The 25,981-nt window shown below is 40.5% G+C and overlaps 1 protein-coding gene across 2 annotated transcripts in view; it reads right to left on the minus strand.

The window, feature by feature from the left end:
- Positions 1 to 10,416: 10,416 nt before the first annotated feature.
- atp13a2 (ATPase cation transporting 13A2) overlaps positions 10,417 to 25,981 on the minus strand; it is a 176,385-nt gene continuing 160,820 nt past the window's right edge. For both annotated transcript variants that reach the window (XM_039755450.1, XM_039755451.1), the window contains exons 23-29: positions 21,655 to 21,734; positions 20,525 to 20,677; positions 19,466 to 19,562; positions 18,641 to 18,864; positions 17,380 to 17,531; positions 15,687 to 15,859; positions 10,417 to 13,428 (exon numbers count right to left, since the gene is read on the minus strand). In XM_039755450.1, coding sequence (XP_039611384.1) covers positions 13,261 to 13,428; positions 15,687 to 15,859; positions 17,380 to 17,531; positions 18,641 to 18,864; positions 19,466 to 19,562; positions 20,525 to 20,677; positions 21,655 to 21,734 — 1,047 coding nt within the window. In that variant the 3' untranslated portion in view covers positions 10,417 to 13,260. The remainder of the gene's footprint in view (positions 13,429 to 15,686; positions 15,860 to 17,379; positions 17,532 to 18,640; positions 18,865 to 19,465; positions 19,563 to 20,524; positions 20,678 to 21,654; positions 21,735 to 25,981) is intronic.

The following is a 25,981-nucleotide window of genomic DNA, read 5'->3' on the forward strand; positions in this document are numbered from 1 at the left end:
GCGAGCGAGAGTGAGCGAGAGAGAGAGAGAGAGGACTTCTACCGACGGATCCCTCTCGCAGTTCTGCTCCGCAGCTGTTCCTCTGGGTCCTAGCGCACGTACGCGCCTTCGAGTCTAGAACGATGCGTGCGGATGCGCTGTGCCGCGTTAGCCTCGCATGAGTTGCCCGAGATGTTCCCAGCCGTTAACTTCAGTCCATTCATCTGTTTTCAAGCCCGATTAATCCACTTCAGAGTCACTGAGACGGGCATTGCGCACATTGTACTGAAAGAGTGCCATTGTATTGTTGGGCACACATCTAACATGTATAACACGTAACATGTACATGTATTTGCTTGGCAGACGCTTTAACCCAAATAAATTAATCAAATAAATATTAGTCTGGGGGACTGTATAAGAACAACAGTTACAGGACCCGTTACAATTTGACCATCATAAGTGAAAACTTCAGAACAAAATGTGATCGAGTTGCACTTCTTTGGTTACAGGAATCTAACACAGTTATTATGAATTAGATATTAAAAGAACTGGAGACTCTTCCATTTTTAAACACATTGAGAAAGTGGGAAGTTCAGATCGAGGTGGGCAGCTCATTCCTGCAGCTGAGTTACACACAAGGAGAGTCTGAATTGAGATTTGATGTTACTCAGTTGTGGTGTCAGCAGACGCCCTTCATCCACAGACCTGAGTATGGCACGTGAAAAGCAGCATAGTGCCTCCATATACAGTATACTGTACATAGGAGCTGATCCATCGACTACTCTTTAAGCAAACATGAAGGATTTGAACTCAATACATGCTTTTAGAGGGAGCCAGTGTAGTGATCTGAAAACAGGAGTTGACGTGTGCCCGTCTCTGCTGGTGGAACACAGACAAGGCCGCTGCATTTTGAATTATTGGCAGTGGCTTGGTAGGACATGACAGTAGTCCTGCTAATAAAGAGCTGCAGTGATCCAAACGTAACAAGACCAAAGCCTGGACCAGGAGTTGTGCTGCATGTTTGGTCAGATATGTTCTGATCTTGCGAATGTTGTATAGAGTGAACCAACAAGTCCAAGAAACCATTGCAACATAGTCATTGAAGGACAGCTGGTCGTCGGTCACTGCCCAGAAGTTGCAGACTTAATGGTAATGAGCCGAGCTGAAGAGAGGTGGTGTGCTGAACAGACTCACGAGCTGAGATTAACAACAAGGTGTCTGTCTTTGCCAGGATGAGATGGAGATTGTGCTCCTTCATCCAGATTGCAACATCTCCAGCTCATAACCTAACCTCACCCAACCTAACATAGTATGTTGCAGTACAGCTGCTGCTTCAGAAATCTAGGGCCGAGACTAAAGCTGTTAAAATTATGAAAGAAATTAGTGCAGTGGATCTCAGCTGTTGGCTTTATAAAATAAGTTGTTCAACTAAAACTCATGGGCAGAGATGAGGACTTGTTAAAGGCAAATTTTGCAAAACTTTTAGAAAGTTTTTCCTCACACAGAGAACGACGGTAACTTGGAATAAATTAAAAGTGTGGTGGAGAGAAGGACTTGGAGAACCTTCAGATCTCGACTTGGTGTTATGTTGGAGAAATGAGTTCAATAGTTGGTGAAGCATGTTAGGCCGAATGGCCAAATCGTCTTACTGTTCTGACGACTCTACTGTAGGCTCACATCCCATGGCAGCCATTCATGTGTAGAGTTTGCATTTTCTACCTGTGGCTGCTTGTTTTTTTTTGGTCCAAATGTACCAAATGAAGCACCTTTGGCTAATAAGCGAGTGCGGGTGGAGGTGTGTGTAAAAATGAGCCCTGTGATGGTCAGGTTTCCTGTCTAGGGGCTGTCACGATACAGAAACCTGTGATGCCCTCAGACTTATTTGAGTAAGAAAAAGAAAGAGCAAACCCTGGATGGGTCACCAGCCCACTCACACACACAATTAACCAAAACCACACATCTGCATTATGGGGGGGGGCACCCAAAAAAAAAAAAATGCAGACACAGGGTGAACGTGTAAACTCCACACAGACAGTGGCCTGATGAGAGTGTTAGGCCTAGTCCCCTGGCACCAAGCCACCCTTATGCTTATTTCTCTTTTTTTCCCCCCATAAGAATTACTTATGAATGCTTTGCAATAAGAAGTCAAGAAAAATGACTAATTTTATTGGCTAACTGAACAGATTATATGCAATATATGCAAGCTTTCTTCATCTTGCCTGAAGAATGAGCTTGCATGTTGTAATCTGTTCAGTTAGCCAATAAAAAGGTATTATTTCGCTTGACGTCTCATTGCATCCATAATGGCTAACACAGTATCACCCTAGTACTTCTGAGTGCTTTGAAATCACTTCAGTTTTTACCTGCGGCGTGTCCTCACTTGGGAGGGAACACGAGAAAACTGCCACATATCTATACCGTTCAACTCATCTTGATGTGTAGTTATGCAAGACATCAAGTTTTTTGTGTTTTCCCATCATGGATCTTGTGGCAGGAGGCTGGGGGCCAGACCCAGCAGGGATGCCTGGAAGGACCGGGAGGCATTTTGTATGTCCCCCGGGCCGCGACAGTGCAACCACTCTGGATAAGGAGGGGACCACGGGGACAGAGCAAGGAGGCTCAAACTCAATGGGGCCCGTGACCGCCACCAGGGAGCACCCCGAGCATTGTGGAGCCCGGGAGATCTGCACTTCCGCCACACCTGGGCAGGTGGAGGAAGGACCTTCCAGGGATGCCCGGAGTGCTTCCGGGTGCTCGTGCGGCACTTTCGCCACACTAGGAAGTGCCACCGGAAGGTCATCAACAAGCACCTGGAGCACATCTGGGTGAACATAAAAGGGCCCGCCTTCCTACAGTCGAAGAGCTGGAGGAGGACGGAGCTCCAATGAGGAGAGGAAAGGTGGCCCACGGCCATTAAAAGGCCCGAGGAAGGGTGTTGTGGTGTTGGAAGCACTGTGTGTGTGTGCGGGATTTGGACTTTGGGGACAAATTGTAATTAACGTGTGTGTTTTTTAAGAACTGCCGGTGTCCGTCTGGTTGTGTCAGGGCTGATTATCTCACACCCTATAGACCTGAACACCCCCCTATTTTTGGACCATATTTTGTGAAGGAAACTACACACTTATGATAAACAGTAAACTCGTACTGTAGGTGTTTTCTCCAAAAATGATCACAAGGACCTGAAGTTTTGATACAAACAGTCAAAGTAAAACAGTAAAACATAGGAAAAATAGGTGTCAGTAATAAAAAAGCTTGTGGAGTGTCATTTTATATTTTGAGGCTGCTGATCATGAATATCTACTCTCTTTATAGCTATACTAATAAAAGGCAAAGCCCTCACTGACTCACTGACTGATTCATCACTAATTCTCCAACTTCCCGTGTAGGTGGATGGCTGAAATTTGGCAGGCTCATTCCTTACAGCTTACTTACAAAAGTTTGGCAGGTTTCATTTCGAAATTCTACACGTAACGGTCATTACTGGAACCTAATTACGTACATATATATGGCCATAGCCTGCAACTCGGTCGCCATGTGAGGCGGAGTTGCGTCCCTCATCGTCACACGTTCCATGTGATTGAGTGCCTGCCCATATAAGGCCTGTCTTTAGCGGCAATCCAATAGGAACACTCTGCCGCTAAATATTCGCGAGTGAAGGACTGTGCTTATGCAGCAGAAGATGAGATGGTCAGGGTGGTGTTTGGCACAAACTCTGCGAAAGTGCGAGACAAACGTTTAAGTGCCAGGTCTTAGCTAACATTAAATAATGCCATGGACATCGCACGAGATAGCACAAGCACAGTTGAGACCCTTCGATGCATGTACTCCGAGCGGCTCACGTGAACTGACTGTATGCAGTACGCAGAGAACAAGGAAGAGCTCCAAAGAGCGATGAAGAAAAAACGCATTACACAATTGAGAAGGCAGCAAAAGAATATGAAGCGAGTGACGCATACAAGTATATTCATAAGTGCAGCTACTGCGGAAACAAAGCACGGTGTAAACCTAAAGTTTAAATTAAGTTTATAGACACGCTGCCACTGGCGTTTGTCATGCCTACGACGAATACGATATTCGCAAGATAAAAGTTTAATGAGAGGACGTGTATGGCACAAACTCAGCAAAAGTGCGACAGAAACTGTTAAGTGCCGGTTATGAGCTAACATTAAATAATTGCTGGTGAAGGACTGTGCTTATGCAAGCGAATAGAAAGCAAATGTTACGTTATTTTTAAAATGTTTCCTTTTCTTTTTCATAACTTCTTTAACACACTTCTTCTCCGTTGCGAAGCGCAGGTATTTTGCTAGTATATATATAAAATCCTAATTCTAAAAGGGTAACGGTGACATTTTTATGTCACACTTTAAATCGGGCTTATTTTAAAAATTACATATATATGTTTGGTATCATTCTTTTCAGGGTTTAATCAAACTTTAATGTGATTTGCTAGATTTTCAGATTCTTATTCCGTTTTTAAATTATAAAGTAAAAAATATCAAGAACTCACGTCTCGCGAGATGAGACTTTGTGCCAAAAGATTTGATCACGGCCGGAAATAAAATACAAAGAGTAGGACAGCTGCTGTACAGACATTTAAATGTTCAAAGCGCCGTATGAGACGCAGATCACTCAGCACAGCAGCAAGACAGCAGCTGATCGAGCAAAGAGGAGGTGAAAAATAAATAACTGTATCCCATTGTATCACCGTTTAAGAGGGGGTTTCGGAGGAGTGGCTGCGTCTCCTTGGGGTGCGTTAAGCCCCCCACTTCTCAATGTGAGCGGCAGAGACACGACGTGGAAAAGCGAAGTGAGCTTCAACCACCTCGTAATGATAACATTTTTTATATTTATTTCTGGTGGTCCCAGCCCTCTAAGAGGCACTCCAAGAAGGTTTAAAAATAAAATTTCAAACTTTCAAACTTTTGAAAACGACAAGTAACCTCAAGACACAGATCAATATTTGATAACTTTCTTGGCTTGGAAAATGGTTACGTTTTTCAACTTTATTTTTCTGGTGGTGCTTAGTGCACAATGCATTTCATTATAAAATTCCAGGGCAGATTTTTTTTTTTTTAATTTATAGAAAACATTTTACTCTAGAACAGAATTTCACATGGCAAATTCATATATACCATGTACATGAAGAAATAACTTTGACCTGATAAATGCCACACTTGTCCTTTAACCATTGAAATAAGATGGGGGCAGGTAATGAATTTTGAAAAGGAGCCTCATATTAATTGTCAAGATCAATTTTAGGGGAAAAAAAAGGAATAGCAGCAAACCACCAATGAATCTGCTGAAATGTAAATGCATCCAGTGGACCAACTGCTCATAATGTTGATGCACGGCTGGGCCAGTTCTCAATCATCTGCTTGTTCGTCTGAATTCACACATAGTTAGGACAGTATGCAGGGAAGCAAAATCTTGCATTGCCGGTCATCTAAGTAACAGACAGGCCAAGCCTTTCAATGAAATCAGATGATTACTTCATAGTAGGGATTAAAGTAGTAGGTATCAAAAACTACCCAGAAATAAAAACCTTCACCCACTGCAGCACTACTTGTTTTAAAGGCACTAGCAGGCTGCTCAGCTCCATCTACTGTATGGATGATGGTGATGTCTGCATGGGTTCACGGCATCAGTGGCTGCTTGCTGGCTTGATGTTTCCTTCTCTGTAATTACACACAATACCGCGCCACTAAGCAGTCACCTGTCAGCCTACCACGCACGTTCTTAGCAGGACACTAGTATACCCAGAGAACAAAACATTGTGATACTTCAGACATTGTGGAATCAGCAATCAGCACCATCAGCCGCTGTGCTACCACGCAATACTCCTTCTCATTGAACAAAGAAAATGCATCTTTGACAGCACAAAAATAATTCAGGTGACTATATGGTTTTGGAAAAATACTTTTATTTATTGTATAGGCTTAATTAATTTCTCACACAAATAAATCCAGGGATTGAAAATTGAAGAGAATATAAATGTTTCTACAGAGGAAATAGATAAATAGTGTCAGGAAAGATAGATACAGACAAGTTCTGTCTTCTCAGAAGAATACTACACAAGAACACATTGAACTGAAATTGTCTCCCTGGGCCCCAATACTGGACATGAGAGCCTCTCAGCCTTTCCTAGTAGATGTCATTGGCCCACTTTGCTCATAAGATGACCACAATTAATTGATTCCAATATCCGAATAAAAGCATTTTCAAAAAACATGAAACAATTAATTGCCCTCTTCATTTGTGCACAAGGACGTACATCACTTACGCACTTACTGTGTGTGCACAGCGTCTCACTCAATGCCGCATGAATACCAAACACTCCTAGACACTCACAAGGTCACATACAAATGAAATGTTGCTCACACTGTATGTAATCACATAAGCAACAATACAGGAAAACGCACTCCCTTCCACACACGTTATGCATGGACATGCACTTAATGCTCTTGCACATAAATACTCGTTCTGAATGTTTTCTTAACATTAGCACTTCCCGAATCTTCACATCGTATTTTTCACCAAACGCACTATGCAGTCCACAATTAATCAACGAATACAACACACATGTAAAACAGAAATGGGCACTTTCAAGTAGAACCAGCGTCAGGTGTGATAATTTGAGGTGTTCTCGTTCAAAACATCAGTTTCCATCACAAAACTGGTGATTTCACAAACTTTAGGACAGTTTGGAGAATTAGGATAATTTATAATCTCCACTCTATAAAATAATACAATCTATATTGCAGTCACCGTTTACGTGAAAACAGCTGCCAAAAAAAGGGGGTGCTGTTATTAGGAAAAAAATAATTATTTGAATTAAGATAAATTTGATATTTAAAAATATTGATCGTTCTGAAAACATTTAGCAATAGGCAACATGAAAAGAAGTCAATATTTTTAAAAGTTGCAACAATCGTGTTTAAAATGTAAGCTATAATGAGCCACAAATGGGACTTGGAAAATGTATTTTTTTTACTGTGCAAGAAGATACAAAAGGGGAATTCCAATATGAAATTTTGTACGTTCACGGAATTAGAATTTTATGATGTCACCCGAAGCAACAGACACTGCTATATATCTTAGCTAAAAGGCGGAGAAGAAAGATTTACCGATCCTGACTTTGCGGGCGATGCTGTGATCTTCGCGGAGTCAATGGAGGCTCTGATCTGGGCTCTCGAGAGAGAAGTCTGAGTGTCTGGGCTTGTGAGTGTTCTGATAAAAACCAAGATCCAGGCCTTTAATGATCTCTTGGGCACAGCCATCAGCAGTGTGTCTATTTGTGGAGAGCGTGTCGACCTCGTCGAGAGGCTTACTTACCTCGGCAGTGACAGTCATGTCTCTGGTGACTCTTCCAATGAAGTCAGTAGACAGATTGGGAGAGCAATTGGGTCATGAGGTCACTGGAAAGGGGTGTGTGGCGCTCTTGATATCTCTGCAAAAGGACGAAGTCTTTAGAATCCTGGTGCTTCCTGTCTTGCTACATGGTTGCGAGACCTGGATGCTATCCAGTGACTGGAGATGAAAACTGGACTCCTTCAGTGCTGTGTCTCTTTGGAGAATCCTTGGGTTTGACTTTGTGTCGAATGAGCGGTTACTCATGGATTCCCGAATGAGGCACATTACCTGCATTGCGAGGGAGCATCAGTACAACTATGAGGTGCGATTCCCTGAGGGTGATACAGCTCAAAGGACCCCCACTGCTGAGGACCTAAGTGGCTGAACCAGGCCAAAGGGACACCCACACAACACCTAGCTGAAGCAGACAGATGGCCATTTCTAGGGAGTGGTACTGGACTACGTGTCTGCCTTGGGGGTTACTAACCAGGATCCCGAGCTATTTCGTTGTGTGGTGGGGGCAGCAATGCGCTATGCCAGTGCATGCTCCCCAACCTGATCTGATCTGAAGCAAAAGACCTGGATGTTAAAGGAACGTTATTCCCAGAAATGTCACTTAACCAATGTAGTTTGCAGTGATGGTCAAGAAAAAAATGAATCTCATGTTTTCATGAAGACTGGAGATAACAGCATCTACGGTGACCAATTCCAAACAACAGAAATACCAAAACGTCAATGAAGAAAAAAAAAAATCTCAAATTACTCGTGTAGTGTAATCCATATTTAAAGTGATCCAGTCGTCAGCTCCCAATGTCCCAAACAAATGCATTTTTACTAAAATATTGTTAAATAAACCACTTCCAGAAAATGCTCTCAACAAAGAAAAGTGAAACAAGCTCAAACACAGGCGAGAATTTGAATAGATCCGCCTCCTCACCCCATTCATTGGTCAGGAGTCATGCCCAGTTTCAGCTTATTCATTGGTTAACTTTCTACTTCATGTGGTATCTGCGACTCCTTTTCTACAATCTGTCAGTGATTCCACAATTAGCTAATGGACAGATTTTGTTTGTATGTTAATTAGTTTCTACTTTGTTTTTGATGAATTTTAACAAAATCTGTAACCATGTATGTGATAGTTCTGTATGTAGTGATTGGTGTAATCTATTCTTGCATCTTGCCTTGAGAGATGTCATGATGCTCTGTGTCTGCACGTGGTGTGGAGTGCTCTGCAAGAACAAAGTGGTTTGTATTATTGTATTGCATTTCTAAGCTGGCCACGATAAGATTGGCCATCTTCCTCTGTGAAGAGGATTAATTGCGCTCTGTTTGTGTTTTGTATTTACCCCATTTTTTGGCAACCACTGCATGCCCAATCTACCTGCAATGGGGTCTCTCTGTGAGCTGCTTTCCCCAAGATTTCTTCTATTTCCTTATCCCCCTAACCAGAGTTTTTCTTCTTAGTTTTTTCTTCTCTTCTTAGGGAGTCAAGGATTTGAGCCGTTAAAGCCAATGGAGGCATTCTTTGTGTGAATTTGGTCTATACAAGAAATACATTGTTGTTCTTTTTGTTGTGGCAGAATTGCAAAGTGCAGTGAGAAATGAGTTTCATAAATGCGAGTGAAAACATCATCAGGAAGAGACTACTCTTCATACTTGTGTACAACTGAGCTGCTTCGACAAGCAGAAGCTCAATTCATTCGTGCAGTTTCATAGACTGCGGCTAAATAATTTAGTTGTGGCTCACTACTATTAATATATAAAATGTAACGATAGGACACAGGTCTTCGGTTCAAATGGCCCTTCACATCTCTGCACGATCTATTTTTTGTTTAGGAGGGTATTTTTCAGAAGTGTTTTATCTTAACAATATTTTAGCAAAAATACATGTGCTTGGAACATTGTAAGCATACGAATGGATGACTTGACCTATGGATTATATGACACGAATAACGTGAGATTCTTTAAAATTGTTTACTGCTGTCCAGGATTGGTCACCGTAGACTCCTACTTTATCAGAACAGGTCTGGTGAATCCAAGATTAGCATCATCTGTGGAAGAAACCAGGCACCTGTGCAATACCATTCCAACAATGAAATATATTGGTAGCAAAATCATGCTGTAAGAATTAGTGACTGGATAAATAGTAAAGTGAACGGAGCAAAATACAGAGGTTACCTCAATGAAAACCTGCTCTAGTTTGCTCTGGACCTCAAAATGGGCCAAAGGTTCACCTTCCAACTGAAGAATGACTCTAAGCACAAAGATAAGACAACACAGGAGTGGCTTAGGGACATGTTGATGAGATGCACAGCCACAGCCTGGACTTGGATCCAATTGAACATCTCTAGAGAGACCTAAAAACAGCTGTCCACTGATGGTCTCCATCCAACCTGACAGAGCTTGAGGGCATCTGTAGAGAAGAATCCCAGAGAACCACCAGATCCAGGTTTGTGGAGCATGTCACGTTTAACCCAAGAAGACTCCAAGTTGTGATTGCTGTCAAAGGTTCATCAGCGAGCTACAGAGTAATGGGTCTGAATACTTATGTCAATGTCGTATTTCAGTTTTTTATATTTAGAAAATTTGCAACAATTTCTAAAATCCTGTTTTTCCTTTGTCATTCTGGAGTATGGAGTGTTGTGTGATGTGAGGGAAAAATTTATTTAAATTTAAATGAATTTAGCATGAAGTTGCAACATGTGAAAAAAGCAAAAGGGCTCGAACTACTTTCTGAATGCACTGTATGCTCATGATCAGCTCTTTATATACTGTATGTATATTTAGTAAATTGTCTCCAAATTATGATCATACATTTCAAGCAAACGCTTGCTTCTTTTGGGTGTTTATTTGAACCCCCCAGCCCCCTGTAGACAAATTTGCAATACAGTATCACTTTAGCGGTAGGACTGATGCACACAGTCTAGAATTCTTTCAGTCTTCAATTTTTTAACCCTTCATTCTCATCTGATCAATGCTATTTTAGGAAAATAAGCAATTTATTTAGCAACACTTGATTATGTAAAATGTCACATAAAATTCCACAAATAAATATATTTTTCCACCATGCCTACTAAATCGTAAAAATCTATATTATAAATTTTATTATGTTACTTGTAAGATTATAATAAAAGCAATTTAAAAGATACCTACATTTGTACACAGCCAATGTTTTTGGGTCAATTAGTAACAAATCCGTTGCTGCCAGATGATTGTACAAATTGTTCTTATAAGCTAGGCCATGTATGAAAGTGGTCAACCTTAAACCAAGGGTAACTTAGTATTAATATTTTAGATGATGGGTAGTTAAAGAATAAAAAAGGAAAACAACAAGTTTGACTAACAAAGAGAATGCAGTAAATAGCAAATAAAGTGCATGAAGAGCAAATAACATTGTGAACGTGGTACAAAGTAACAATTCATACAAAATTACTGACACCAAATTGGCCATCTCAATAAGAGGCAGACAACATTTTCACATATAAATGCAAGACAATAACAAAAGTATGTTACATGCACATACAATCAACATTGTCATTCACCCCAAATTTAAAAGATAAAAAGAAGAATAATAGTCAAAATATAATAGCGGGAAGAAAGAAGGATACAGAGATCAGCCACCAGACATTATTGGCCTTCATATATAAAAGCAAAATTAATTTTAAGAAGTATATAAAACCCTTACCACGGTAGGAAAATGTACTTGAATGAATCAAAGTTGATTCCCACTTGTTCTGGTGTTCATTCCAACCACTTCCATCTCACTGTCCTACATTTTACTCTACTGGACTTCTGCAGGAATTTCTATGGCTCAGTCTGCAGTATTTGTATTTTTCCCTTGGGAACAAGTAAAGTTCACTCTTTCTTTCTTTAATTTAGGCAGTGTGTGAGTCCTGAATTATTAGAATGTAACAGATGACGTGTTTCGCAAATTTAATTTGAGGGATCCCGTATCTTCAGCTCACTTGTAAACACTCATGACAGCCTAAGAGGCCAATAGTGTCACTGTATCTAGCTGCAGCGACAGGAGTGGTGTCAGAAGGTTACACAAGTCTGGCTAACAGATTGCAAATGTCTGTCCCTACAGAGTACATTACTGTGTGGTGCTTACCAGATTCCTATGCAGCCTGTACAAAGCAGTAACGCTCAGACAGTATAAATAAATTAGGAGCTGGTATGGGGCTCATTAACAACATCCTAAATGTTTACCCTTGTAGGCAAGGCGTGTATCAAAGGCAATGGCCAACATATGACAGCCTAATTTTGATCTGACATGCACATCCCACAATATTCAAACACATTTCAGCTTATAAGGAAAAAAACTGAATGTGGGTTTTAAAGGGTCCTTACCAGCCAAATGTGGTCAAGTCCAAGTCTTTCTTCTTGGCAAGGCACAGTAGTTGCAGGCAGACAAAATGCAGGATGGGAGGCTTGTCTGCTGCCTACTCGAAGTACAGGGTCATTAATAGTTTCCTAATAAGTTTGCTCCTTTAGATGGAAGGTTTGGGTTAGCGACATAAAGACAGAAGAGGTCATCAGCATCTTATGCCATGGAGCAGCCCACCTGGTGTAGGGCACGTGTACTTGAATACTGAAAGGACATAACACAATCCTGAAAATAATGAGGTAGAGTGTTAGCCATATCCGCTAAGACACTAAGGTTCTTTTCCACTGAGCTAGGGAGAAGCCACACACAGGCGGAGGTATTCAGACCCATCCAGGACTATTAATTTTTTCACTCCTTCTTGTTACCATTATATCATTAGTTCCTCATTTACCCTCACCTACCTCCATGCATGTTTCTGAGCCAGTTACATGTCTAAGCCATCCTTTGAATTTGTGTAGAGTATATTGGCAGAGGAGAAAAATAACTGCTCTGTTTCTCTTAACAAGTGAGCTGAGTAGACTTGAAACGGTCTAATTGACTAAACTACTGGAACACACTGCATTTCTTTGCTAAATTTCTAGGAAACAGGTGAAGAAGTCAATGAAAAGCAGGCCTGGCATAGAGAGTTGGATTGGAAGGAGACCAGAAAAAAAAAAAGAAAATTCCCAGCCCCCAGTCATTTGCTCCAATGTGGAAAACTACAGGCCAGCAGGATGGGGGATTCAGACACAAAAGTACAAAAACTTCACTGATTAGGTTAAAGGAAAAAAAAAAAAAACTACTAGTCTCGGTTTCTCAGAAATTCCAAGCATCCTCAGTCCAAAATTGCTTGGAGCTGGCTTAGGAGGAGTCCCCTGGTGATCTCAAAGTAGTTTTCCAGTGTATCTTATTTCTAAATAAAACTGTTTACAAATTAAAAAAAAGGCAAAATCAAGCAGCTGGATCACCACACCCTGGTCTCATTACAGAATGGGGGAGTCGTTCTGTAGCACTTAAGTAGAACCCCCCCAAACCCCCCAGCACTTAACAAAACCTTCACATAGGGGGTAAAATGGCACAGTCCAATTAAATACAGTGCACGGCCTGTTAAGATGGAGTGTAGCAGCAACACACATAGTATACAGTGATGATTAAAGCCAACCCAGCATCCTTGGCCTGAGCTGCTGGCGTGTGCCTCCACTTTGTGAAAACAGAGCCCAGCCAGACGGTAGATTCTATCATTTTAGAACCAAAGCCATTGCCAAACGGATGGAAAGGTTTTTAGATAAGATGTCTCCACAGTGGGCAATCCCACAGGAAAGCACTTCTGGCACAGCCGTGAAAACACTGGGATATTGACCAGTGCTGTGCGATTGCTGTGCTAAACTGTGGCTTAAAATAGAAAGAAGTTGAGGCATGGCAACCATACCACAGGAGAAAAGTCATTTTCAGCTCACCATGATATTCAACTCTTTTTCTTGTCTTTTATTTTCCTTAAATTAAAATGAAGGAATGGATAACTGGTTGTCTTACTGTCCAAATGTGTTTTTTTCCCCCCAAGCCTGCTAGCTGATGTGTATGGTGATGCCAGGCTTAGCTTGGATGACCTGCTCTAACGGGGGCCATGATGGCTGCTGTTTGAGGTACAGTTCAAGACGTTTGTATGCTTTCTTTGATTCGTTCTGTCCACGCAGGCGACGTAGGCAATTGAGCATTCCATAGTCTATCGCCATCTGAGGGAGGGAAAACAGAACAAAACAAGACAAAACAGTTATGACAGATTGGTTTTTCCCTGTATTTCTCCAAAAATAAGCCACTGGAAATAACTGAACAGATTAATTTTCACGCCCTTGGTGCCACAGTTACACAGATATCCATGGTTCTTGACACAGGATAACAATTTTTATTCAATACCAGCACTGCCCCTGTTTCTCTGACTTGCTAATTTACTGCAACACTGTATGACATCCAACTCATTTACGTGGTGCACGTTCTCTTATGCTGCAGTGGGCTGGTGTCCTGCCCGGGGTTTGTTTCCTGTCTTGCGCCCTGTGTTGGCTGGGATTGGCTCCAGCAGACCCCCTGTAGTTTGGATATAGCGGGTTGGATACTGAATGGATGGACGTTCTCTTATGTGCTCTCGATGGGCAAAAGGGATTGGGAGGGAACATTTCTCATAGTGGAAGCTATTTATTTTCTTAAACCTATTTTACCCAGTATATGGTAGAAGCACACCAATGCATATTTACAGTGTTCTGCAAGGCAGACTCCTACTCAAATCTGGTCAGTTTAGTGTCACCATCATCTTAACATCATGTCTTTAGAAAGGTTTCTAACCCTTTTCACAAATACAGCTCGGAATAACTAACTCAAGACTTTACTGGTATTAGCTCCTTTTAAACAAGCAAACCTGGCAATTACTCAGGCTGATCGCGTTCTTACGTGAAAGTCTCATCCCAGGTATGAGGACGGGGATCCTGAAAGGTGTGCAAAAGCTCCACAAGCGCCGACTGAAATTGTTTAAAAATCTGGCAAAAAACACCCTGGTGAAAAGCAGTAATCGAGTGCTAACTTCAGCCTGTTCATGCGATATCAAACAATGTACTGAAGAGTTGCTATTGAGATACGAACTATATAAACAGGAAATTGAATAAAATGGCTTTCAAGAAATAAACAGGAAATTGAATAAAATGGCTTTCAAGAAATACAATTGCATTTAACTGTTTCACTCCTGCTTCCCTTCCCTTCCCATCCACCAGAGAGAAGCATTCCCTTCATAAATTAAACGCAGAATCAATTAAGCAGGTGGACATTGACTGCATCTGCCGTTTCAACAATTTCCTCTTCAGCTTGGGTTTTGAGAAAAAATGTTCAAGTTCTAATTCCACCCAAGTTCTACAGCACGGGTGTCAAACTCCAGGCCTGGAGGGCCGCAGTGGTTGCAGGTTTTCTTTCTATCCCTTTTTCTAATCCGTGTCCAGTTTTCACTGCTAATTAACTTCTTTTCCCTTTAATTTAATAGCCCTGTTTTTAAGGATTAAGCCTTCTGAATTGATTATTTTCTTCATTAAATGACAGCCAAACAGAAATGAGACATGAAACGAGGCAACAGATGACCAGCTACATTGGGGCTTCAAACTCCAACCAGTTCCTTAATGAGAAGCTGATTCTTGCTGTTAATTCAATCCATTATTCAATTCCATGGCTTGTTGCTGCTCTCATTTTGCCACCGCAGACATTTCCAAAACTGTTGATATTCTGTTTTTTTCTAAGAACTCCTAAAATGTTTTGGTATCCTGATGGATCAAACTTACATGAGACTTTCATCTTTATTTTCAGATTTTGTTTGATGGGTACAGGTGATCTGGTAATGTCCTGCTTGTTTTATGTCTCATTACTGTCCGCCTGCTAATTAAGGAAAAAACTACTAAGGGGCTGGAGTCAAGCTAATTAAAGCTAAGGCTAAAGACGTTAATTAGCATCAAAAACTGGTCACTAATTAAGAAGATGGTTAGAATGAAAACCTGTAGCCACTGTGGCCCTCCAGGACTGGAGTTTGAAACCCCTGTTCTAGAGAATTTTCAAGTTTTTAACTTTAAAACAGATTTAAATAAATATATAAACCTAGACTTTTTGTTTCACTTTCAGAGCCTCTCATGTCTAGTTTCTGTACATGAGGACTCCACGTATGCTCTGCCTAGAAATGTTCTGTTGGAATTATACTGTTTTACGTGAACAAAACTGTTGGGTCAGTTTCTGGGAATTCTTAGTTCCACTTTGTCCACAGATACCCCTTGCCCCTGCCATTTGTTAGTAAATTCTTAGGGCGGCCTGCATGTATAATATGGGCTACTGTGATCGTCAGGAGGTGCAATAATGGGATTGAGCCTGTTACTGGCGTCAATGGAGCTCTGTGGATATCACCATCTTGTTCAAAAGCCGTTGATGTTTCCTGGTGTTTGCCCACTTGGTGTGATGTCCTCGTACTTACCTCCAGCATGAATGCACAGATAAAATGGAGAGCACATAATCCTATCAGGAGTAGCTTGAAGTTCATGTCGTCTATCTCCTTCAGTTGCAAAATCATCAGAAGGAAATATGCAGGATGCAAGGTGATCCAAACCATGAGTCCAAAAAGCACCAACAGAACCAGCAAAAAGATTACTATGAAATGAAAAAAGAAGATATTTGTGTCATGTTTATCTGGCAGACAGGTATGAGGTGTCCTGGTAAAAAAAAAAAAAGTTCATTTTTATAATGTCAGAAAACACCAAGTTAAAAGCTATCATCATTTTCTGCTAAGAGAACGAGATTCAAAATCAGAAAATATCAACCTAAAATAGTATAGAACTATCATCACTGGCTACTTACAGAATGAGATCCACAGAAGAACTTCCAGAATTTGCCAATCACCAAGTAAGACAACCATAAAACCCAAAAATGGCAAACCAAAGAGTTTTCACAATGGTGTCAATATCAGGGATTGAGAAACATGTGAGATTTCAGCCATCGGCCTTACTCGTAAATCAGTGTGGTAAAGCGTCATACCTACCTAAAGAGGCTGGACATTAGAGTTGCTGGCATTGCCAGCCAGGGAGAGATGACATTAGACATTACAAGTCATAAGTCAGAGTGACAGAAAGTAAAGCATGTGCCAGATAGATAGATAGATAGATAGATATGAAAGGCACTATATAATAGATAGATAGATCACATAGTTTGGGGGAGAAACGATCTCCTCAGTCTGTCAGTGAAGCAGGACAGTGACAAAAGTCTGTCACTGAAGCTACTCCTCTGCCTGGTAATGACACTGTTCAGTGGATGCAGTGGATTATTCATGATTGACATGAGTTTGCTTAATGCCCGTCGCTCTGCCACAGATGTTACACTGTCCAACTTTACTTCTACAATAGAGCCTGCCTTCTTAACAAGTTTGTCCAGGCGTGAGGCGTCCTTCTTCTTTACTCTGCCTCCCCAGCACACCACCGCGTAGAAGAGGGCGCTCGCCACAACCGTCTGATAGAACATCTGCAGCATCTTATTGCAGATGTTGAAGGATGCCAACCTTCTAAGAAAGTATAGTCGGCTCTGGCCTTTCTTACACAGAGCATCAGTATTGGCAGTCCAATCCAATTTGTCATCCAGCTGCACTCCCAGGTATTTATAGGTCTGCACAGTCACCTCTGATGATCGCAGGGTCCATGAGGGGCCTGGGCCTCCTAAAATCCACCACCAGTTTCTTGGTCTTGCTGGTGTTCAGGTGTAAGTGGTTTGAGTCGCACCATTTAACAAAGTCTTTGATTAGCTTCAAGTATTAGATTACTAACAAGTCTTAGCGTGGGTAGAGAGTAATATCCAAAATGTTCAGACCAGAAAGGTGAAGATCACCAATTCCAGTATTTCCCACCCAGAGTGTCACATATCAAAAGCTGCCATAATGAAGAAACTGACTTTAGAGACAGGATTGTCAGCACAGTTTTGTAGGAGCCACACAGATCCAGGGACTCCTTAATACTTTGCCAAGCAAGAGAGTGACATGCGAGAGGGAGCAATTGCTGTGTTGTGCAAAACTGAACCTGCTGTAAATGCTTACATTTTTAATTCATTTGAGAGAAAAAAAATGCAATATTTAATGCCACACAATCAACTCACTTGTCACACCAGTACCCAGACCTTTTGCTCACCATTTGTGTAGAGGGGCTTCCGAAATGGATATCCTTTGGAAAGAACTACGGCCACTATTAGATACTGATATCCTGACACACAGAAAAGGGCAGTGTTTTCATAGTTGGGGAGGTTTTTAGGAAAAAGAGATGTTGCATTAACTGGAACAAACCTAGAAGATAAATCAGAAGGTGAGTCAGAACGAGAAATTAAAGGTTTAACCTGCAGAGATATACTGCAAGATGTCATGGGTCATTTCAATGTAAAGCACTGGGGAAGTAAAAAAAAAAAATTCTTTATTATTCAAAATGGAGTCAACACTTCGAAAATGCCAATATAAATATAGCAAAGTGCTTCATTCAGACTAAAGAGAACAAGATGGACAATGCTGAACCACAGCAAGATACAACTGAAATATATTTAGTGATTTATGTTGATACGATAATCTCAGTGTACAGACAATGCACAGAATGTTACAATTTTATGTAAAAATTGACCATATATGAAGGGTGTTATGTTAATACTTAATAATGTGGAAGGGAAGACACATTTGGAGTATCATCTGCAGGCCTGGCCACTACGTATCAAACAAGACCTCTCTAGTAGCTGTACAGAGAAGAGCATAGAAGTGAACTTTGGAACAAAAAGGCATGTCAGACTTTCACATACATAGGGAATTAAACATCTCATCAATTCCACTTGACATAAGATCCTTAGGAAGCCAAGGCAAACCCCAGCAGTACAGAGTGTAAAGCAGGAATCAACCCTGGACTGGATACCAGCCATCACAAGGCATACTGACTTACATCAACATACCAGAACAATTTACAACTGCCAATTACATGCATGTCGATAGATAGATAGATAGATAGATAGATAGATAGATAGATAGATAGATAGATAGATAGATAGATAGATAGATAGATGAAAGGAACTATATAATAGATAGATAGATACTTTATTAATCCCAAGGGGAAATTCACATAGGATGTGGAAACACCCCAGTGGTGACCCATTTCCATACAGGGGCTTTAAACCTGATCCTTATAGCCGTCAGGAAGAATCAGTAACTACTGTAACACATAATTATTTATATATTTACAAAAACAAAGATAACTAGTTCAGACCATGAAAAAATATATATGGTATTAACAGAGTGCCTGTATGCATGGAAACATCACACACTATAACTGTGTTTAAGTGAAGCAAAGTAAAAACTGACATTTATGTGTAGCAGAAATGTTTACACTAATCATGGTAGATATATGGGTGGAGTCTTACCAGTCCTCAGAGGTGGTAATAAAATAGCAACCTATCTGGATGCCTAGGACAAGAAAGGTCTGCAGGAGAAGGCTGCCCAGAACTGGGATGCTAATTAGGCTACCCTGTGGCCGCTCAGGGCAAAGTTCCTTGGCAGGGCCCGTTTTACCCATCAGAAGAGCAATGGAGGTGGTAATGATTAGGTCAATGTACAAAAACTGAAAATCTCCTAGGTTTGTGTTAATCTGTAATAAAGAAAAGACAAAAACAAAACAGACATGAGTTACACAAAAACAGAATGTTGTCTCAACCCAATTCCTACTATTTTATTATACTTGCTTCATCCAAATCATGGTTGTACCATGCTGGATCCTAAACTTTGACATGTTGCGAATCAATCACTAGGCTGACTCGCACTCACTCATACTGGACCAATCAAGAACCACCAGTAAATCAAACTGACATATTTGGGATGCTGGAGGAATACTAGAGTGATCACAGTAAAAACCACACACATCATTTTTTTTCCTTCTATACCCCAAATACAGGCAATTTTTGGTTAGCTGCCAACTCTGTTTTGGTGTATTGGATTGGCATGTGTGAGTACAGGTGTACATGTAAGTGCAACCCTGTGAGGGACAGAATTTCCTTATTCAATGTTAGCTCCAGGCTAGAGCTGGTTCAAATGCTGATGAGCAACTTGTTAATTCCCAGGGACTCTATTCACAACACTTTTGCAGTCCCCAGCTTCACAGACTAACTTGGTCATAGTCGATTATCTATCATTCTTCTTTTGTATTAATGAGTAGCAATTTCTACACTTGACATTCTTTCTCCAATACTTACAGAATACAGAATGAGCACAGACATGAACTGGATGAGGCTGTACATGGCCATGTATTTGAAGAGTCCAAAGGAGGTTATGAGAGAACAGCGGCCTTCCCTGAAGAAAAAGTGGACAAAGGTCAGCATGGAGTACTGTACATACCAGCCCAAAACATCTAAACAACTGATATAATTTTTTTTTGAATCTGCAATCTTAATGAATTTATTAATAGAGTTTTAATGAAATATAAACCAGTTCCTGTATCAATGCTTAAAAAAAAAAAAACTTTGTTACAATCAACATAGACATGCTTATGTGAAAGGAGCTTAAGAGTCATAGACAGGGATGTAAGGCAGGAACAAACAGCACTTTGCAATGGAGGCCACCATCAAACCCTGTTAAACTTTAATTGTTCATTAGCCAGACCAGTGTCACATACAGGGCTTATTAAACCCAGTCCTGCACCATCAATTTAAGACTTCAAAGCTGACACACAAGAAAACAAAGGTTAACAAAATCTCTCCTCCTTGGCTGTCAGTGAAAAGTTGATCTCACATTCTCAGACCTGGTGTTGAGCCCGGGTCTCAGCTTTGTGTATTTCTCACCTTAAAAATGGTATGTATTCCAGTTCTAAAGTATACTCTGCTCTGGAGAACTACTAGCATGTGGTGCCCCTACTCCCATTGTGTTTGTCCATTTCTCATATAGCACCAGAATAATACTTCAGATGCCTCCAATTTTCTTTCAGGTATACTGTAAATGTCTATGTGCAGGACTGTGAGTATGACTAGCATCTCATCTACAGCTGCCTCAAGGACAGACTCCAATATTCCAGGTCCACACGCTAGCAAAATAGGAGTCCAAAAATCAATAGAAAAAAAATACAATATTTATGTACACATTCCTCTTTTTTGTCAAACATTTTTGAAATGGAAACACATTACTGTATTTCTAATTTTCTATGTATAAAATATGTAATAACATCTGATTTGTACTGTCTTTGAAGCAATCATCAATTAAACAAACCATCAAGATACATAAACTGCATGAATCTCTCAGAGAGATGAAAGCCTCCTTACCGAATGATTAGCGGAACACACTCAATGTTGTCAATCTTCGATGTGAAAGCGGATGCAACAGAGGCCTCAGCCTCCGAGAGGGAGATTCCCACATCTGCTGCCTTTAGGGCTCCACAGTCATTGGCACCATCTCCGCACATCCCCACGCAGTAGCTAAAAGAAAAAGCAAATCTTCAAGCCACAGAAGAATTTCAAACCTGGCAGATGCATTTTATAGAAACTACCCACCTACTCTCACATATGATTTGGCTCGTTAGGCAGAACCAAGCATTGAGCTAAAATCAAGCTTGTCATAATAATCAACATATGGGGACATTCTAGGGCTACATCCATAGTATTACAATTTCATTTTAAAATACAAATATCACTCTCGGTTTTCCCATTTCATCCACACAACCCCAGCATTTTCAACCCCTGAAAATGAAGATTATTTTGACGACGCTCTCCAGAGCCAGATACTTCTGCAAAAGCCAGCTCGGTATTGTAATGTGCATGGGTGAAAACGTAGACTTTTGAAAATGCAGACGCTAATCATGCTGTGATTTGTTTATGTTTGCTTCATAGCCCCTCTCTGATTGGATCCTGCTCATTATGTCATCTCATTGCCTGATTGGTCACCATATTTCCACATAGTGCACATGAAAAGCGCTTGTTGTGTTGCTTACTAGTACACATGTTAGTCGCCCTTTGTACAGTCTGATTACTGCATACATGCGCAAAAGACAAAATAACCTACTGATCACTATAGTTTTCCAATAAATCCTGTGACCCTTCAAGGATTTTTCCGGTGTTGGTGAACTGCTACTTCAAACACGTTTTTGGTCATTTATGTGTGGATAGAGAATCTTTTGTAAGTGATGTTAAGTGTGGACAGATATGGTTCTCGCTTAAAAACATAATTTGTAAATGAAAACACAGTAGTGTGGGCATAGCCTAGGGCAGGGGCTCACAATAGGAAATCCTATCACCAGCACACCATCCACTTTTTCAGAAAAGGTCAAACATCATAAGGGCACACAACACCAGAGGACAGATAAAGTTGCACATTGTGAGCTCGCAAACAGATCAGACAAGTATGGATAACTTGTATGGGTTGAAAGAAGGCCTGTTGATTATGTTTATGATCCTACTTGAGTGCCTGGAGTTCTTCAACTAGCTGCGTCTTCTGCTCAGGTGCCATCCGGGCAAAAATGGAGCCTTGTACCAGGATCTGGTTTTTAAAAAGAAAACAAAAAAAAAAAGACATAAATGTTAATGTGAAGACATAAATGTTAATGTGCCAAGTACTTGAATATGACTTTTCAAATACTAAGCTATTTTGTTTTAATTTTAAGCAACAGTGCCACGGCATTGCAGCCCCTTCTGTAATGATGCAACCTTGAATCATCTGCAATGACGCCTTCACATTCTGTCCTCAGTAGTGTAACCTCATTTCATTCTCAGAAAGCATTTCTTGTAAGTTAACTCATTGTAAGATTTTTTTTTTTATATAGTTTGGACAGTATTGTTATTAATGTTTAAATCTTTGCTCATGCTTTTGTGATCAAATAGCACAGGAAAATTGTGACGTACTGTATGGCAGATAGCTCTAAATGATGCAGCTTGGTAAAGAGAGATATAGGATTACTTCTTTTGATTTACACAGTTAATTTATTTGTAGTGTTGCTGCTTCATTTGTAATATTACTTTATGCTCATTTTATTTTATGTATGCTTTTATAGTTTCACAGTATTGGTGATTTAACACAGAGGAAAACATTCAAGCAAGGTTTGTTAATTTTGCTTCTTTATTGGTTACCTTGTTTAGCCATCTGTTCAGCTTGGCAAAGTTTGCATGGCAGGGTCAGAATAAACAGAGTGCTAAAGTTTAATTTTCTGTATCCCAAGTATGCATTTTGTTGTTAAATATTAAAAGAGTAGTTTTTGTTTGTAATTTTTTAATGAACTGTCTATTAATATTTGCATTTACTCGACTTTATATACTGTCTTGGAGGGATAAAATCATCACTTTTGGAACTGGACGCACTCCATTAAAAATCAAGCAGCAATCTACCTGGGATACAAATCGTTATCATAGATAGATAGATAGATAGATAGATAGATAGATAGATAGATAGACAGATAGACAGATAGACAGATAGACAGATAGAGATACTTTATTAATCCCGCAAAGGCCTGCAACGGTTTTACTCGGAATAATGCTGTTTGTTTCCTAAATGTATGCATATTTTCAAGTGTTTCAAGTTTCAAGACCTCCACCATAATTCCTGTTACAAAGCACTCAAAGACCAAGACTTGAAAGACTTATAAGACCAGTAGCTTTAACCTCTATAGTAATGAAGACCTTTGAGCTCCTTATTCTGAATTACCTCAAGAATGCCACAAAAGACTTCCTGGACTCATTTCAGTTTGCACACCGAGCCAACCGGTCTGTGGATGATGGAGTGAATTTGGGTCTAAGATTTATTTATCACCAACTTGCAAAGCCAGGGGCACAGGTGATTATCTTGTTTGTGGATTTTAGTTCTGCTTTCAATACTATCATCCCAGGGCTCCTAGATAAGAAACTCACCCAGTTCAACCTGCCATTGGATTACTGACTTTCTTACAGATAGGAAATGGTATGTGTAGGACACATATGTCCGACTCGTTAACCTTTAGTATTGGAGTGCGTAGATCTTTGTCATTTCCCCCACTTCTCACATTATACAAATGCCTGTACCTTCTCAAAATTATATCACACTACTAGGCCTCATTTCAAACAATAATAAATCCTTTTACAGATGAGAGGTGAAACATTGAAATCTGTGGTGCAGTCATAATTTGGACATTAAAATTCACAACACTCAAGTAATGATCAAAGATTTCAGGAAACAGCCACCTGCTCTCCTATCACTTGCTTAAAATGTCAAGTTTTTGGGCACTGTGCTGTCACAATACCTTAAGTGGGACAATGATGTCACATGTGTTATCAAGAAAGACCATCAGAGAATGTTCTTTTTGCATCAGCTGAGAAAATTCAATCTCCCTCAAGCAATATTGCTCCAGATCTACACAGCCATCATCGAGTCCATTCTGACCTCATGTCTGGTTTGGTGCTGACTCTGCTCAGCCTAAGGTCAATCTACAGCACATCGTCAGAACCTGTGGAAAGATCATAAGCTGCAACTTACCACTCATTCAATCCCTATACAAGTTCAGGGTAAGGAAGATTTCCCTCCAGCAAAACCTTTGTGCAGTAAAAGCTAAAACAACATGTCACCTAAACAGTTTTTAAATCATGCAGATATTCTGATTAATCAGGTTTGAACTTCTACCCAGTATACCTCTGTACACTGCATTACCTGGACTCTTTTTTTTTTTTTTATCAAATTTTATCTCTTATATATCTCTATATTTTGTGTTGCCCTAGTATGCTGCATCATATTTTTATCTTTTTGTATTCTATGTCGTCCTTGTATATTGCATCAGTACATCATCATCATCATCTCATCTCCACCTGTGGTCCCACCAAGGGCATAGGCCGCCAATCGGCTCCCGCCAGCCTTTTCAGTCCTGGGCCAGTTTCTCCAGCTCTCCCCATGTCTCCCTCCAGTTCACGGCGTCAGGTGATTTTTGGCCGACCCTCTTCATCTTCCTCTTCCCTTGTGGGTTCCAGGTGAGGGCTTTTCTTGTGATACTGGTTTCAAGTCTAAAGAGGGTGCGTCCAATCCACCTCCAGTGTCTCCAACGAGCTGCTGTTTAGCTCATTGCCACAGTTTTTTGTTGCTGATCTTGTCTGGCTAGCACATCTTAAGAATCCTGAGGCAGCTGTTGATGTAAACCTGGATTCTCTTTGTGGTGGTGACAGGTTTCGGCTCCTTAAAGTAAGACAGGCTTCACAATGGTGTTGAAGACTGACCTTGGTGTTGATTTCAGAGGATCGCCAGACGTTCTTCAGCCAAATAAAAGCCGCCCTCACCTTGCTGATTCAGGTTCTAACATCTGCATCTGTCCCACCATGTCTGTCGATGATGCTGCCAAGGTAGGTAAAGTTGTCCACCTTCTAGCGCTTCTAGCGCCTCTCCTTCCAACATGATGGACATTGCACTGGCTGTTTTGACTTTTAAAGGATTGCATCAGTACTATCGAGACAAATTCTAAGCACATATTAGTGCCAATACAGCTAAATTCTGATTCTGATAATCTTAGTTTATAATGATCAGACAGTTTACAACCTAGCAGAAAAGGGAGCTGGTGACGGCAAGAGATTGCCCAGATAAAACATCCAAAATCAAAGCTTTTAGATAGAGGTGTCCGTCACCAGACTAAGCCTCATCTGTGTGTAACATCACAAAGTCCAGAATCCTATGTGGCTTTTTGACATAAAGAACAGCCCGTTCAAGAGAGAAGAGGTGTCAGACAGAAAGAGAGTGGCTCTGTTCATCTAGACATGCCATCCATTCATCGGCTCAACTGCTTAATTTAAACAAGATGCCCAGGATGACACCCTTTTTTAACACTGATGTTTCCTCTGCTGCTACTCTTCTGTCAGCTTTCTGACTTTAAAGCATTTTTCTTTAGGACTAAACATTCAGACTTTACTATCCATTCAAATTTCATTCTGCTGCTATTTCTCTATTCTTTCTAAATTCTGCTTGGCTAAATCAATTCTTGCATAACGTCTGAAGAAATAACGTAAATACAGGACACCTGGTTTGTGGTAATTTGCCACTTACCTTCTCACAGGGTTAGTAGGCCGAGTGAGATCTTACTAGTAGAGAACAACATGGTTGGAAGTAATGCATTGCTAGTTGGTAAATAGCATTAGCCGACATGCATCACCCTCCATCAAAGCAGGTTATTCTTAGAGACTGAGGTATATCAATTTAGGCCTAGGTTATATCCCAGGACACCTTTGTTTTGTCACAATGCTCTACATATACAAATCAATCATGAAATGCAGCTCTTTTCTTTGTTGACATTTTGAGAAACATGTGGCAATATCGTTATTCTTTATGAATGAGTAAAGCTTTATTGCAAAAGACCAATGGGTAAAACTGTCCATCGGGCTAGGTGTGTGAATAATCTGAGCGCTGCCATTGTCCAGTGTCAATCAGTCCATACAATTTGAACACATATACAACTGGCAACTCAATCATACAGTGTGAGTCGTGCCTTGACCACAGTTTCTAGAAATCATAGTGTATGACTGGCTATAGAAGTCGGAATTCCAAACAACTAAAACAGCTCCATTACAGATGTCTTACTGCATCTGCATTCTGCGGACTTTTTACAATTTATACAAACAAAGGTCCCACTCACCACCTACTGACTTGCTTTAACACCAGTTCATACCGTAAACACCCCCACTTCAACAAACTGTGCCTTAATTTAAGAAGGGTCTTATTGATTATTGCTTTTATGACCAAAGAAACATGAACAAAATCTTTTACATTTTTTTGTTATTTGGGTATGC

This window comes from Polypterus senegalus, chromosome 6, assembly GCF_016835505.1.
Source record: "Polypterus senegalus isolate Bchr_013 chromosome 6, ASM1683550v1, whole genome shotgun sequence".
NCBI lineage: Eukaryota > Metazoa > Chordata > Cladistia > Polypteriformes > Polypteridae > Polypterus > Polypterus senegalus.